The sequence below is a fragment of the Columba livia genome, chromosome 1 (assembly GCF_036013475.1).
Source record: "Columba livia isolate bColLiv1 breed racing homer chromosome 1, bColLiv1.pat.W.v2, whole genome shotgun sequence".
NCBI classification, from domain to species: Eukaryota; Metazoa; Chordata; class Aves; order Columbiformes; family Columbidae; genus Columba; species Columba livia.
Window position 1 is genome coordinate 203,503,664 of NC_088602.1, and position 17,699 is coordinate 203,521,362.

Sequence of the window (17,699 nt, forward strand, 5' to 3'; positions counted from 1 at the left end):
CATTTTGATGAAAAGATCTGCCAAAGGGTCATTTTTCCCTCTTGGTCATATCAACATACTCTGAATTTGAACCAGTGGACTGGTTCAGCCAACAAATCTGTTTTTCTAACCCCATCACTCTTTGGTGATGGATCAGGATGGAAAGTGGGCAGGAGCCTCACAGGGACGGGTGCTGGGGTGGGGATATCAATGGATTTCTGTGAAAGACGGACAGACAGGAAAATAATCCACACTCAGAAGAGGAAAGTGGTTTTCTGTAGGCAGTGATGACAGAGCTGTAGGGCCAACATCCCACTTGGCTACATCTGCAACCTCAGCTCAAGCCATAGCATGCACCTGCCGCTGGGGTCAGAAGCCCAGCTTTCTTCAGAGACCCAGAGAAAAACAGCAAGCACTTCCCCAGCTGGGACCAGATATTATAAAGCTTTTCACCTTAAATACATGAAGGTGTCCTGACTCACTGCTTTGGCATTATTAATAAATCCTGTTTCATCTTTTCCTTTTGAAGAGTGCACAGGGAAGCCATCAGGAAGTGAAGTAAAAAAAAAGTGAGCTCTCTCATGACATATTCAAATTCATGAACAGTTTCAACATTTTTTAAAGAAAGTTCAATATCAAGAAATAGAGAGCACTGCTTAACCACATGTTCCAGATTTTTGAGTTTCAAATAAGGACTCAGTAACTGCAAGAGATTCGTGACATAATGAAGATGCAGACGGCAGCAGAGCCTCCTCTTCAATTCCAGTGAGGCTGAGCAGAGATTATTGCTTTAACTGTGCTAATATGTTTTAACTCCTTGCAGCTTGATCATTTTAGAGGAAAAAAAGTATAAGAGATCAGGCAGGCTGTTGTGCAGGACACTGCCATCCATCTCTCACCTACCAGGAGAGAGATGAGCCTTTTTCTTATTTAAGAGGGAATTACCTTCTTTCTCTTTTCTAAGAATTGTATTTCAAAGGCAGAAGCATTTCCCGTCAAAATACATGCATCTGCAAGCAAACAAGCTCTGAGCATGCCAGATGCTTGCCAGGTTCAATTTGGGGCTGAACGTGGCTAATGGCAACATGAACCACTTTTGACACTGGAACAGATGCACCGTTTGGTCTCATTCCAGGCAGTTGGGAGCAGCTGGATGGTGATGGGGAGGAAACACAGCGTGTGACAAGCACCGAGATGGTCTCATCTCCTAGAGTCACATAACTTGCTCCTCCAGTAAGGGGGAAGACCAAAAGCCAGGCTAAACCCTCTTAAATCTAAGCAGCATCAATTTCAGAGTCTGTCCCAGCTGGAGTTGGGCGGGTTGTGGCTGTGCCCAGAGGGACCCTTCAGAGCAGATGTCCCCCATGATGGACCAGAAGGCACCTGCCTGGGGTGGGGACAGGGCACAGACAGATGATCTGTCCCAGGGCGCTGGCATTTCACCTTATTTGTGTTTGCTCCATCTCACTTATACACAGCTGAGCACAGATTCAGAGCTGACCTTGTCTACAGAAACATCTGACGCTATTGCAGCACCGCTGTGTTTGTGGGGGTGACACACTCAAGATGCTGTCAACGAGAAGGACAGCATCACCACATGGGAGGTTAAGGTGCAATGTGAAGTTTCAGGAATCTAAAGCGTGTAAAGCTCTGGTTCATCACCCACTAAACCCTCCCTCTTGCTTCAGACTCCAGAGGGAAAATTAGTCTCCTGGCTCAGAGGCAGCCTTTGTGAACACCACCTGTCCCCAGCCCCAGAGGCTATTTGTTTAAGCATTTGATACCTACTTTTCAGAGAAAACATCTCTATTGAATAACTCCTTACATGTCTAACGTGTTTCAGAAAACAGAATTAAGTGTTAAATCACATAAGCAATTCTGAAATCTTTCCCAGAATTGACATTATTGATCCTGTTTGGACATTACTATTCCTCTCCCTCTCCAGCTCCATATTTTGCTATTACACCTTTTGAATATCAGTTTGAGTAGTACACACCAGCTTACACAGAACCACACACATTGTGACGACTGAATTTGATTTTCTTTCTTTCTATGAAAAAACCTACGAAATGCTTTAAAAGGTTTCATGACCTGGAAGAACATTTACAGAGGCAGCTGGCAATGGCCCAACATGGTGTGGTGCTGGATACACTGATGTCTTCACTAGCTCCAGTGAAGCCAATGCAATTATTGGTGATTTGCAGCTGTAGCTTTCTTAAAATAAATACAGAAGGGGAAAAAAAATGTTGTGGTTTGTACAGGTGACTGGTCTTGATCACAAAAGACACTGTAAAGTACTGTTAGATAGACACTGCCACAAGCAGCCACATGCATTCATATATGCACACAATAAACCTGGCACAAAATTCCATTCATAAAAAATTAACATGAGCTACAGTATTAATAGCCACCAAAACCATTGTATAAGTCTTGTCAAACAGACCTCATTTCATTCTTTAAAAGGATTACAAGTCACTCGATAAAGGCAAATGAGCGGATGTAATAGACTTAGGGCTTCTAATACAGTTAACTTAGTTTTGCTCGTCATCCTGATGAAGGTAGCACCACACAGTCCCAGTAAGGTACATCTTAAATGGATTAAGAACCACCTGAGTAACAGGTCTCAGACAGGGCTGTCGGTGGGAAACCATCACTGAGCAGGGAGGAAGGGGCCAGTTCTGCTGGCCCCAGGACTGAGTCCACATTTTTATCAATGATCTGCAGGCTAACAGGAAAAAAAAAGGTATTAAAATTGGTTGGTGAGAGACTGATAGAGTGATAAACCCTGAAGTAACATGAGCGACTCGGATCTGTCAGCAAGCCTGAGCCCACTCAAAGACTGCAGAAGGCAGAAATGTATCCTGGAGAAGAGAAAGCCTGAAGGTCAGAGTGGATCCACTATTCATCAACACATGCAAAAAGGTGTAAATGAGATCTGCAGATATATTTAGAGCACATTGCAGGCAAGTGGATTGTTCTAATACTGAATATAGTTGTGATTCAGCATTTTTAAGAGGTTAATGCAAAAGAAAAGGACTTCAAGTGCTTTTAAAATGAGAGGTAACCTCTTGCAGTGAGAGATCTGAAGTGCTTAGTCTTCTTAGTTTATCATAAGATTGAGAGTCAACTTGATTAATATGTAAGTATCTCCAGAAGGAGAAAACACAGGATCACACTGGACTTTTTAATCAAGAAGAGAACTGCATAAGAAGAACCACCTTCTGGAAACTGAACCCTGATAAATTCCAATTGGACATAATGCACATATTTCTAATAGAAAGAATGACTGATTGCTGGAACAATCTGTCACAGCATGTGATGGACCCTTTGTATCTCAAGTGCTTCATACCATAACTGGACACCATATGACGGTGTTATCTCACCTTCGTATCAACTTCCTTCTTTATATTCGATCTTAGAGGTTAAACTACCGAATCTAATTAACCTCCCTCCTCTTAAACTGAGTGGAGAGGGATGGTCTCGTACCTCCCTTCTGGGGCACACCACAGATGTGGGGCATCCTGAAGCAGAACCCCTTCCCACTGCGTGTCCACCTCCAAGGAGTGCTTGCAACAAATTACTTTGCAGATCTGATTGCACTTTCCAATCACTTTGCAGGCATGGAAACAGCTCCCCAGAAGCCAAAACAGACCATAAATCGGCTTGCCTCATTTGCCCTTTGACTGCAAGGTTCCAGGGTCATGTTCTGGCTTTTAGTACAGCTGTGGCCCTCCCAGTGATTTTGATGGATTGGCATCAATGTCAGTTGGAACGTTTCTGTTCACTGACCCTAACAATCTCACTTTGCTTAATTTTCTGATGTTGGCAGTCAGGACAGGCTAATCATGAACACACCTGGACTAACAGAGTAGATACTCACAAGTATATTACTACTCAGTTTCTTCTGAGGTATGAAACTTTCCTCTGGAGTGTTTTCTTATGTCAAATATCTCTCAGATACAGCTACCCTGTTAGAGGGATCAGAATATTTGTGATTTCACTCTAAGATCAATCAAAGCAGCCTCAGTGCCCTTCACCAAAACCATAACATATTCAACCGTTTTCCTCCTTTATGCAGCACTGGCTGCTCAGTCTCACACCTTCCCTCAGGTAGTTTCCCATCCACATCACTTGGACTCACTACTTCTCCCACAATCGGTCTTCTCAACAGACATTTTTCTCCAGACATTTTTCACTTATGACACCTAGAACTATTTCAGCTCTTCTGTTTATTCTGTTGCCACTGAGCACGTGCATATTCATGTGCGTACTTCTGTGTCCCTCTGGCTCTCAACACATTACAGTTTTAAAAAAGACACAGGACTGGGTTTTGCCAGATTATAACATTATTAGAAGGGGCTAGCAATGGAGCAATTCTACCTAAACCAGTGAAAAGACACAGGAAAAATAATCTCAGACACTGGCTTTCCATCTCTCTCCATTCACTTCCTATGTTGTTTATCCAGAGCCCCACTGCCTGAGATGCAGGTGAGATGTTGCCATCTCCTGCAGGCAGGGTCTGGTCTGAATTGTCTCAGCCTCCCATGGGCAGAGGTGAAAACTGTAGCTCAGAAAGGAAATATGAGATGGGCAGCATCCCATAGTTGTCCATCTGCAGGGTTCAGCAGACACGTGCCACAAACCTGGAGGGGAAGATGTGGCCAAAAACAAGTACATAGAGTTCAGTGGTACCCTGGGACGTCAGGGTCCACACAACATAGAACCAAAGACCAACCAAAGTACAGGATGAGGAGACAAAAAGAAAGCCAAAGAATGGGAGTAAATCATTGCTTCATTATTGATGTTTCCTATAATTTCAGCTAGTTTCAGAATGTCTCCCGTGAATAATTTATACAAGGCTTCTCCAATAGACTGTGAATAATTGATGTTCGTTTTCTTCAGTCATTATATCCCAATGTGTTACCAGAAACCAGACTGAATCTTAATTTAAGAAAAAATTCTGTCAAGGCCATTTAGGCTTGAAATGTGATCACACTGAAAGCTGATGTAACTTGGGGAGGAGTAAATAATTTTTCTTTTTATCCAAGAAATTACAAAAAAAAAGAGCAATGCTTTTTCCAGTTCACATCTTTGACAGGAACATTTACCCCAGTTGGCCTGGCACATAGGACAGTTTTATTATCACTTTTATTTCATCATTTGGACTCAAAGGTGTGGTTTTGGAATGGGAATACTCAATAAATTCATGAAAATCAGGCATACAGTGGAGGAAAACAGTCATCACAAAGAGGTTAGCAAGCACATTTGCTGCCAGGGTTGCAGCAACCACCCTAATGGTTCAGCACTGGAGATGGCATGAAAAATATCTTAAAGTGAGTAAGTATCTCTCCAGCACTGAAATGCTGGTGTTCCAAGAGGAATATTAACATTAAATATAAATAGAGGCATTACAACCAAAGCCATCTGTTCCTTTCTGTCGCTTACAAATCTGTTCTCCTTACCCTGCACTACTGCAACCTCATACTTTCTCCTGCAGCCTGTCTCTGTGGCACCTCAACAAATATGCACATACACACATTTGATACCAATTACCTCTACATGGGGATTCGGATCAGCCTGACAAGGGATTGCCAATAGCAAGGAAACAAGTATCCGAGCTCCTAAGGTCTGTAGAGCTGGATAGAAAATATCCTGATGGACAGTGAGAGGAAGACACATCATGGGGGCAACTCCAGACCCCCCTGACTCCATCAGGCTTATTTTGATTGCTCACCAACCAAAATGGTTGGTGCAAATGGCTTCTGGTGCCATTCGAGATGTCCTCTACACACACATACACACAGTGATCGCCTCTCATCCCTCTACCAAGTCATAGCAAATCTCAAGGTCTTTCCATCTGCTTTTCTGTTGAAAGAGAAATCAGTGACTCAGAGGAAGATGCATTTAACTTATTTAATTACACCATCTACACAAATAGGGTTAAAAAATCATCAAAAGATACTAAGGCCAACTTTTTCTTGGAGGTCTCTATACACACATCAACATGCAGTTTGCAGTAACTCTTCTACAGGAATTAAACTCTGTGGGTTCAGTGCAAGCCCTTTTGTTTTTTTAACTATTTACATCATAGAATCTTTGCTTCAAAAAGCCAACAATGGGACTTTTTCTGCAAAGACAATGTATTTCTCATGCACAGAGGACAAAATCTGGAAAAAATTACTTGTAAAACTGGGGTAACTCTCAGGGTATCAGTACGCATTAGGAAAACATCCAGATGGAAATGCCATGCCAAAATGTAGCCTCGAGCCTCAGTTCAGGTGAGAAACCTAATGCCATCAATAGGACTTATCCACCCAACTTGAGTTAGGAACATGCGTTAGCAGGGATGCTCTAAGAATAGAAATAAACATCTGCTTGAGTGTTTTGCTAAATCACAGCCTTTTAGCAGCAGCTCTCAAACTATACCATGCACACCACTGCTGGCTAAACGCCTTTGCTACGTGACAGCCTTGCATTAATTCCTCAGCTTCAAAGTTTTCCTCAGAGCAGCTTCTGCTGATGTGTGTTAGTCCCACACCCAGGGTGCTCTAGACTTGCCAGAAAATACATTAAAACTTTCCTACGGGTACTAAAGTGACCCAGATAAAATTGAGTTGCACAGTCCTGTTGTCCATACACACAAAAGTGCCCCTGTAAAGATCAGGACTCTGAAATCTACTTCTTGCGCATCTTGCTGTTCATGTCAGAGGTGGCCCGAGAGCCAAAGTTATATTGTTGTTTTCTCTGTCAGACATCCTTAATTGCTAGGTAATATATGACAAGCCAAGGGCCAAATCTATAGCATATGAAGAAATTCTCAGATTCCCTGGATTTCATGCCCACTAAGAATCCACTTTTTTCATACTAAGGTTTGAGAGAGCAGCCTTCCATATGCGACTCTTATATGTTGACAGTCAGTTTTGTGGGAGCCGTACAACTGTTCAACAGAGAGGGGAGAAGAGAAGGTGTTAGTGAAAATGAGGGAAGACATCAGCATGTACCATTCGAGTGAGCAATCTCAAGGATGGAAGAACAAAATGGGAGATCTTCTGAACACATTTTTTGAACATTATCTCAAAATAGTACTTCCCTGCAGCTCAGGATACCCAACAGCATCTGTCACCTTACGTATGTATAGCTATGTGCACATGTCAGATCTAAATGACATGGTTAAACACCAGCAACCATTAATAGCTTGACCTCACTGTTTCCTCCAAGGTGAATACTCAAAGAAGCAATGTCTGAATGACAACAAAAATGAAAAAATTATTAGTACATCAAGGCTGATGAAGACAAGATCCAGTGCTTTCAAGCCATGAGAAAAAATGAGAATGGATACATATCTAGTCCTCAGAGCTATGCTGGTGTCACCATATTTCCTCTTCAGTTGAAACAAAGAAGTTCCAATCATTTCAAAGCCCATTAATGAGACCTGAAAATAATCCTCAGTGAATGTCAAATGAAAAAAAAAAAGGGAAAAAAAACCCTTCTGATGATTTGTTGGGATTCCTGTTTGCTTCAAGAGGCTGTAACTCCGGACTCATTTAAGCCCTATGAAAAGTAGTTCCTACATGTATTCATTTATGAAGACAATGACACGGTGGTGTTAATACATTTTTTTGATTATACAACAAAGTATTTTGAGATAAATAAATGTGATTATTTAATAAATAATACCATTCTCATGGGGATATTTGTATGGACATTCATATCCACATGTGTAATAATGTAAACATTAAAGAAACTCCTAAAACTTATCATTGCTATTTTCAGCCAAATTTGAAAATTCTAAGTAAAACTCCAGAAGAATCAATTCTTTAGCACAAACACTATACAAAATTTGCTTGAATACAAATCTAGTTGAAAATGAACAGGTGTAAACTTGTCAGAAGGCCATAACACAAGCACACAGATTTTGCCAGATGTATAACGTTGATTTTATATTATCCATATGCAGAGGCACGTATGCTTATACACCATATGTTATAAAATTCCCAGATTCCCAATGACCTCAAAGGAATTAGGAGCAGACCCCCTTCTTACTGGCTTGGGATACCCAGTCTTACCAGAGAATGAGAGAACACAATTTAAAACCTTCTATTTAAGTTTTCTGTTACGAAAGCATAATGTTAAAACTTCTGCAGATCATTTACATTGCCTTGAAGTGTTATAAAACCTACAAGTCTTAAAAAAAAAGATCATTTGCCCTAATTGTGTCTAAAGTGCACAGCAATTAGCAGGAAGATCCATATCTCCTCTTATGGTATCCTAGGAGCAGATTACACAAGTTAGAATAAACTCAATAAACACAGCTCAGTAGCAATAAATCTAGGCAAATTTTGCTCTTGGTAAAGTCCCCAGTAAAGTCCGTTGCCCCAGAAAAGCCCATTGTAATTAAGGACAGTCTATTTTCTGAAGTCAGTGGAGCTTTTCACACGCTGACCTCTTGGCACACACTCACAGGCCTCCACCTCAAAACTGAAGCACGTTTCTGATTTCAAAGAAGTTGCTCCCGCCTTAGTGGCACCAGGTAAAGGTGGAGTTTGCTAAGCAGAGCCATTGACAACTCCACAGCACTGTACTTGGTCAAGTTCTTCCATATTATCAATATTTTTGTGTCTCCTTTCTTAAGAAATCTTGCTGATTCCAGCTGGTATTTAGATGCTGACTATAGCGGTGTCCCTATCAGAACTTTTTCCCCTTGAACACGGCAAATTCAGCTCATTTTGAAGTTGCACCATTATTCTCTCTACAGTTGCTTTATTATGCACATGGCATCCTTAAAATTAACAAATACTTATGAAATAAGGTGCAACCCATTCCTGTTTAAGATGGAAAAAATAATTCATATTCTGTGGAATAAGATAGTTAATATTAAAACAAGAATTAGAGGGCAAATGTGAACCTTTCAAGCCCTCTTTGGTCACAAACTCTGCTGAAAGAAGCTTATCAGTGCCCCTGGGCGCAGCAAGGGAACTCTCTGAACCAGATATTTGAGTTGTACTTGAGTAAAGTGAGACAAAAAGGAGAGGGAGGAAAGGAGACGTGGAAGGAAGGCAGCGTCCAAATGCAGACTTTTAATTTGACTGTAAAACATGCAGCAGATGGTCGGGCTGGTAGAAAAACCTGACTGTGGTCACCAAAACACAGTGTAGTGTCAATGGGAGCATCATGCCAAGTCCTGTTCCCACTGCCAGGCCCTGAATGGTCCCTATTAGACACAGCACACAGCCCCCACACCAAAACAGAGGGTTTTCAGAGGTACCAGCCATATGGGGGTGCAGGCAAGGGCTTAGCTCCCAAAGTAAACTGTTCCCATTGACTGCCATAAATATTTTCTGTTTAAAAAGCCAGGCACACTGCCCTGGTGGCAGCAATCCTTATCAGCTAAATTCCTTTCCTGCTATGAGATGCATGAGGAGATCATAGCGAGATCTGTTGTAATTAAAAATGAACAAGACCAAATTAGTTAAGCACATACAAGTTGCAACGTAGTGATTCAGAAGTTGAGGTTTTGCTGAGGGAGGATATCTGTCTGTCACTCACCCAGCACAATGCTGCCCTGCCTCCAAAAGGGTTCTGGGACGATGCCTAGAGGGGACATCTTAAACATCAAGCAGAGGAGAGCCACACAGAGTAGCTTTAGGAGTCATAAATACTGTGTTTTTTGTGGCCAAGATCCTTGCTGCACTTTTAACATACCTCTCCGCAGGATTCCTTGCAATTGTCACGTGCCGGTGTCAAAACTATGGCCCATCTCTGACCAAAGACAAGCAGGAGAGGTGGCCGAGCAGTTTGGCATGGCTATACCTTGAGGTACTTCACCCAACGACAAAATGCAGGCTGACACCTTGATGTGGGGTGTGAAAGTGGCAATGGCCACAGCCTCACAGGGCCAAGCAGATCGGGGGAGAAAAAAGATAGAGGAGAGTGAAATATAGAAAGTGGAATGTTGTCCCAGCTCATTGTCAGGGAGCTACTGTGCTGCAGAGCTGCTCCTGCACCTTCCCTCCCACTTCTGGGGTCACTGCATGGCAGGACCTCCTACAGCATCACAAATATCTGTCAGGTGAGGTTCCTTCTTTCTTCCCACCTCCCTGGATAGTAAAGGTGTTGTGGGGATGGTGGCAGGAGAGGAAGGTGGTCTCATCACGCTGCTCTGTGCTCAGTGCAAGATAAAGTAAGGAAAAAACCCCTTCATCTAATACTCAGGTCATAAAGCAGTCAAAATATGACAGTCTTTTCTATGCTGAACCTCATGACTAATTCTCAGAGGACCCTTTGTTCTCTGCAAATAAACTTTGCTGATTAAGATTTTGAAGACCAGAACGGGATGAATCCTGGCATGTTTCGGAGCCTACAGCTGTTTCGGGCAGTTGCTCTCGGCAGGTCACAGTCAGCTGTGCTTTGCAGGTCGGTGTGTGCTTTAAAACGCAGCAGAGCACAGAGATACCCAACCTAATTTGAAATGGGTTCATTCGAATGAAAAGTCATAAAACACAACATCCTGAAAATGAGCACATCTCGAGACACCGGCTAAGTGCCAGTGCCACAGTTAGATTGCTCCAGATACGTGAAGCACCTGAGCTGGTACATTTTTAGTAGTCTCAAGTGTCTTTCCACTCCACTGGTGACCACAGACTAGACATATTTACAGAGATGATTGGAGACATTTAACGCATTGTTATACCGTCTTTCAAATTCCTAGTTCAGGGACGATTTAAAAAGAATGACTGCTGAGCATTTGGAAGTGGGAGAGGTTGGCACAGTGTTGTCAGGATCCAAAATTAATGAGAGCCTGCAAGTCACTTCTGTTTTCAGGGAGCAGTAAAGATCAATAGCAGATATTCTCAAGTGGCAGGCATTTCTGAATAGATGAAAACAACTGAAAATAGTGCATCATGAAGTCAGCAGCAATGGCAGATGTATTCCAAAAAAACCACACATTTTCTCCCATATTCCTCCATATCCAGTGTCCTAACTGCCACCAAGGACCACTGAGGGCTCTGCCAGACTCAAGGAGACAAAAAAAAAGCCCTAAGAACTCATGCTGCTATACAACTGAAACCCTTTTTTAAGAGGAGAGACATAGTTGGCTCAGATATATCTCAGGACTAGTAGATAACCAAAACTTCTGAAGATAACAGATCTGCCTGTGGTGACTGTACTGTGGTCCCCAGCTTTGCAGCTTGAAGGACTGAAAGAGACACCTAAGGGAGTTCAGGACTCTACCAATCATCAGGATGAGCCCTAGTGTCAGGATGCTCTGGTGTAGGGTGGGATCTACAAGATGTAGTAGAATATGTATAACTGTGTAGAATGACCAGAAAGACTCATCACTCATCTCAAAGGATATGCCATGCTTAACGGTATTTCCTGATATGCCTCAGAAAATAACTCTAGACATAAGAGAAAAGGAAGGCATCCCATGGAATCATTAATTACTTGGTGAGATGTGTTTGCAACCCCTGGCCAAGCCTGTAGCACAACTCTCACTCTACACATGATCCACTGAGAATGTATGTTGTAGCAGCCCCAAACACAAAAACTTTCATTTTCCTGAGGCTATAGCAATTTGTGCTTTTTAGTATAAGACATCCTTGCTCCAGCTCCTGTGTTGTCAGATGAGACAGAAGCCACCAGCTCAGAGAAGACAAGTCAGTGAGGAACGGTCTATCTGGCAACATTTTCAGTACAACTCACCATCAACAACCCCTATTGTGCAAACTCTGAAGAGCTGGAGGGCACATAATTTTCAGAAGCTGCCTCTCCCAGTATATCCCACCCATTGCAGAATGGACTGTCAGCCAAACTCTAACGCTGGTTCAAATATTTTGCAGTAAAAGCCACCACGTTAGCCAAGCCGAATGGGAGGGGTGTTCCCTACACATTCCTGCAGTGATTGACTGCTGTTGACAGATTCATGTTTTCAGCCTGAAAGATTAGCTGCTCTTACAGCAAAAGGTGAAAGACTATGAGACAAGAAACCTAAAATGACTTTTGCCATCAGAATACAGCCAGACATCTCCTGAAGCCGGATAATCTACTTCAGACACAGACAAAAAAAGACAGAACTACATTAACACTGCTGCACTCTTAAGACCCCAGAGAGATGAGATCTGAAGGGCTCAGTAAAAAAAGTCAAATACCCATTTGCTTCTCAAACCATCTGAACTGTCATGGGACTTAACAGCAACACGAGGAAAAGCATCAACTGAGATGAGTTTTCCAGTGTATTTAACTGAATCTTCTACTTTGGTGTATAATATTGCAGACAATCAACTGGGCACAATTTTCCCCTTGTCTAGCAGGGGGCCAGATATGGAGAAGCCAGAGATTAATCTATTGTTATAAAACAGTTGAATTTTCATTGAAATTTATTTAAGACCAAAAAGACACGCAAATAAGAGGAGATGAAGAGGGAGGTACACCATTTGTTGAAATATGTGGCAATTAGTCGAGGACAGTGCAACATTGCTGAACCTTAAGCCACTTATCACAAGTTTTAAGAAGAAAAAGTGAAAAAATGAGTTATACCTATGTTCTCTGGCGTACACCAGAAGTGGTTGCCCAGCAGAAGGAATAACACTATGTGCTCCTTTATAGTGCAGACAGCAAAAAGTAACAGGCTTGTAGTACAACAAGGGAGATTAAACAGCAGAAAAAGCTGTAACAGGAGGGAAAATGAATAGAACAAAATAGATGAGCAAATATCTGGGGAGCCTGCGGGCCCTTCATCACCAGAGGTCTCTGAAAACAGTACAGCCAAGCAGCAGCCATGAACAACAAAGTCATTGCTACTTTGCTATTTGGGCTGGGGCATGAATTATGGGATCACCTGAGGTGCTTCCCAGCTCTGTATTTCTGTAATTAAAAAACACATCCTAAGGATATACAGACATGCCACACTTAAAACCTTAGAAACTAAACCCAAATGCCAAGAATGACACAGATAGTTTTATAAATGATGCTTGCAAGCAATCAGATATCTTTCCAGTGGTCAACACTGGTACAGAAAACATTTATACGCCTTACACTCGAACATATGCCGTAAAGAAATGAACAATAAACCTTTAGAGGAGGAGAGTCAGAAGTGAATAAAATCTCACCATTCCTACAGTACAACTGAAAGGATGTTGCCATTGTTCATCCCACTTGTCAGATACAAAAATTTATACCCTTGTACAAACTACTGAGAAAGTAAAGCACTTGTAGGATCTTTTGTGAAGATAATTGCTAGAGCAAAGAAGTACAACGGGAAAGAGGCGTTCAGCTTGGGAAGCTACAAATCAGTGAGGGAATAGATAAAAAGTGTTTGCAGAGCAGCAGTTCACTTATGTCCTCAGATACAAAGAAGTGTGTTAACATTTAAAAAAATGCAGGACCACATGATACGAAAACATTCCAAGTTGTTAAAAATAAATACATAAATAAATAAAATGCAAAAGCTTAATCATGAAAATAACTCAGGCAAATAAGATATTTGCCACTACTTATGCATTCAGCTTATTAATTAGCTGATTAGTTAGGTAAGGAGAATGTGAACACTATGCAAATATAATTTGGCCACTCCTGGTCATCATTTTGTCCAATACAGCTACAATCGAACTGGAGAGCTGCAGAACTTAAAGAGTATGGCAGCTCAAGACAAGCAACCACATCTTTTCAAGTGGTGTTTTAAGAGACGTGGCTTGTCTATGAATTAGACGTGTAGCAGATACTGAGTTGTACAACTACACTACAAAGACAATCCCTGCTCCACAGCTCCAGGAGAACAGAAGGATTGGAGGGGATGGACTAGCCCAGGGATGCTCAGGACATCAGAGACAGAGCTAAGAAGCCACGCAAGGGTAAATAGCACAAACAGCTAACAGTGGTCCGTAAAATGAAAAATGCCAACATACTGCATTCTTTCCCTTTCACCGGGTCGGGTAGTCCAGAGCACTCCACCGATGGGTTCGGGACAGCCACTCTCCATCTGGAGCCACTGCTGTCACATTCGGTGTACTCGAAGTGGTAATCTGTCTGCAAGCAATTACAAAGAGTTTCAGTTTCATCATAACATTTGCATATTAAGCTCATTAATCAAGACTGGGATTAGCAAACTCAGTTATAATTAAACCAGAAAGGAAGTAACTGGAGTGGAACATACTGTGCAGCACTCGCACTGCTTTGATGATCACCGTGTATCATTACAGAGCAAGCACAAAGCACATCGGACGCTGTGCAGAACAAATGTTAAAGCAGAGGGTGGGATTTGCAAAAGCACTTGAGAGACAGGACACAGATTCCACTAGAATTCTTTTCCCAGTCTCTTAAAGCAGGATTGATTTCAAACTTCTGGCCATCATGGTATGTGATCTACAGTACCCAACTAGGCTTCCTCTTCGGTCAAAAGAGCAAGATGTACCCAGAGCACAAGTCATCTCATATTAGGCTGGATGTCTAAGATGGATGGGATGAATCATCTTTTGCAAGTGCCTTCCCCTCTTCACCAATTTCAGAGGAAGCCCAGAGAAATTAGGGGACATAAACCCAGTATTGGGATACCCCTGAAAATGCCATCCAGGTTCAACTCTGAGGAGTGCCTCAAGGTAGGATGGGGGGAAGATCATCCGCATGGTCTCTGTGATCAACATAAACCCTGAGTAGTCTAATTGAAAAGCTATAAATTTCCTAGCGCTAGCTAGAAGAGAATATTAGCTAGTTATCTTATTAATAATATTGATTCAGATCCTAAATACAATTAAGACTCATATCTACTCACATTTTTAGTTTTGTCTTTGTAGCTTTATTTCCAAATTCATGGCCCAGAATTTTACTACTTAAATAAACCCTATCAACATCTCATTCTAGAATTGGTTTGGTATCAAAAGAGAGTGTGGATGAAGCTGGCAGAATTGTTGCATACCTTTCTTCAAAGGGAACAGATCTATATTAAAATGACACAAAAAAATGACAAGCTCCATGAGGTGGTTCCACAGGGGCAAGACCACCTCCAGCTCCCTTTGCGGTCAACAGAGGGAAAGCGTTGGCCACATGCTTATTTTAGACACCTGCTGCAGAGTGGATAAGGAGATAACACAGGCCTCAGGAAAGTCTCTTTCTCTCCACTGGCTACAGAGGGAGACCAGCCACTTGGTTTGGATGGAGACTTCTCCACTTCCTCAGGGGAACCCCACCTCTGACACCGCACAGCCCTGTGTGGCCCATAGAAATAACACAAAATCATGGCACTGAGGAAAATGGGACCAGAGCTTTAGCCACAGGCTCAAGATTTACGCAGCTTTAGGGTAGACTGGTGTGGTAGATCTGTAAAATGTGTTGGTTCCTTTCAATTTAGCTGGCTTGTCCTGGCAGGACTGGCCATAAACCAAAGTGGGGAAAGTCAATGGTCATGTCCACCGCCCAAGAGACAAGGAGAAGAGCTCCTTAGCTGGCATAGCTCCCCCATGAGGCAGCATAAATCTGCCTTCCTGAAGATCTGTGCCACCACAACTGCAGACATCAGTCCCTAAGCTATGGTCCCCAAGGAGGAGGTATTCTGTGCACATAAGGATTATTTTAGGGGAGATCTTTTCCCACTCCTTCTACGACCCCTTGCAGTGCCAACATCCCACATGACGGAGCAGAACAGGGAGAATCAGGTGGAAAAAGGTCGGTCCATGCTGGATCTGGTATAGATTAGTTAATCCCTGCAAATATTGAGCTGGCTCACAAGAAGACTTGCAATTCTGCTCATTTACTTATAGAAAAACAAACAACACTGAGTTTAATACTTCTCTTACTGTTACCATAGCTCTCCAGAGATTTTCAGATGTTAATATAGTTCTATCTAAATATCATTAAAGCCTTTGGTATTTTGCTTCCAAGTGCAAATAATATTCTGATTTCTCTGGAATTAATATTTTCATGGTTCAATAAATGCCTTTGTGGCTCAGCCTGTGGTTTACAAACTTAACTAACAGCACAGCAGAAAGAAAAACTATTTGTCTCAAAAATAAATCAAAGTATAGGAAGATACTATCAAACCCAGAGCTATATATGAAATATGATATACCGCATTCTCAACTCTATGAATATACTCAATTAAAATACACATTTTCCCTCTTTCATTATACAATCTTCAACAAACAGAAAAAAAAACAGTCTTTAATCATATTCATGTGAAAACCGCCTGTAAGACAACCAGAATATATAAATAACATATCTGTAAAAGATCCACTTCATAGTTCATATGACATAAGAAAAAATGATCTATTAAATTAAATATGCAAGACTGGAGTGAAGTAAGGAAAAGGATATTGAAACTCTCTGAATCTGACTCATTTTCAGATCTCATTTCTATTTCATATCAGGTCAAAACAATTATAGAGACCAGTTTTGTACCAACAATCCAGGTCGTTCTCACGGCCTCCCACCCTCTCAAAATCCACTTCAAGGGACGTCAAGCCAGCAACCCCTCTGCAGCCATGGAGGGGCCAGGGCGTCCCAGAAGTGGTGTGGCTGGCAGGGACACCCCATGCCCTGCAGGAACAGCCCCTCTAATGGTGGATGACTGTCAGCTATCACTGGAGATTAAAAAGTCAGGACAGTAACTAAAATTATAAAGAAAAAAAGGGTTTCTGCTCTCATTCCACATTCAGGCAGAAGAGTCAGGTCTCCATCCTTCCTCTTTCATCTCTTCATGGAAATCTCTCCAAATTTAATGAGCCAAATGAGGTTTCCAGGGGAGACAGACCCAGCAAATGTCCTTCCCTCTGACCACCCCATCTCTGTGTGCAGCTAGCTGTGTCCACCGAGGAGTCTCCAGATTCACTAGAAAGGTTGTACAGCAGAACAAAGTTCTTACATGGCCTCTTTCCATTGCTTTTTCCTCTACCATCATCAGTTCTCTTGTGGAAGGGGGATTCTTTTTGTTTGTTTTCTATCTGACTTCCAACTCAGTTTTATGTCTAAAAACTGCTCCATGGACCTGCTTGTTCCTCTGGTAACTGACTGTAATAATGACTTTGCAAATTAATTTCTGCCCTTGGTCACACACACACCGCTCCAAAATCCATTCCAGCTACCATCTTGTCCCTTATGCTATAGTTCTCCCTAGAAACAACCACTGAGGGTACAGCGGTATCTCTTGTTTAAAACCAGAATATATCTGTGTTGCATCACAGACATGACAACAGCTCATAACTTTGGCTGCATCGCTTGCCAGCTTTACATTAACCACCCTGGCTACTTATAGCAGGTGAATATAAATGCATAGATCTTTCATTCAGCTATATTATCCAGCATCTCAAGCTGATTTAGCAGCCATGGTGATGCCGTCCTCAGCACCCAGCATAGCTCAGGTCCATCCTACGAGCTGGAAGCAGCCTTGACGGCAGCACTGACACACGTGATGTATGCAAGCACTGGAAATCGCCCATTAACACTGGCTTACCAGGCTCAGCGCTTCTAATCTGCCTCGGCAATTTGAACTTCCAAATATAGAAGGCTGACAGGAGCCTCCTCAGCACCACGGGATGCTTACACCACCTTTGCATCTCACTGAAAAGTGCTGTTCCTTTATGCTGGGACTTCTTCTTCTCCCTGATGGAGAAATTTCTTCACCCACCCATGCTCTGAAATGAATTTCATTGCAAACCCATTGCCAGATGTTATCTGTTGCCAGCTATTACTCTGTTTTTGCTTTCAGTGTTTCTTCCCCACTATCATCCAGA

The 17,699-nt window shown here is 42.2% G+C and overlaps 1 protein-coding gene across 1 annotated transcript in view; it reads right to left on the bottom strand.

The window, feature by feature from the left end:
* ELAPOR2 (endosome-lysosome associated apoptosis and autophagy regulator family member 2) overlaps window positions 1-17,699 on the bottom strand; it is a 104,907-nt gene that overhangs the window by 36,893 nt on the left and 50,315 nt on the right. Inside the window, exon 2 of the mRNA XM_005512061.4 lies at window positions 13,884-14,004. Within this exon, the coding sequence (XP_005512118.3) occupies window positions 13,884-14,004 (121 nt within the window). The remainder of the gene's footprint in view (window positions 1-13,883; window positions 14,005-17,699) is intronic.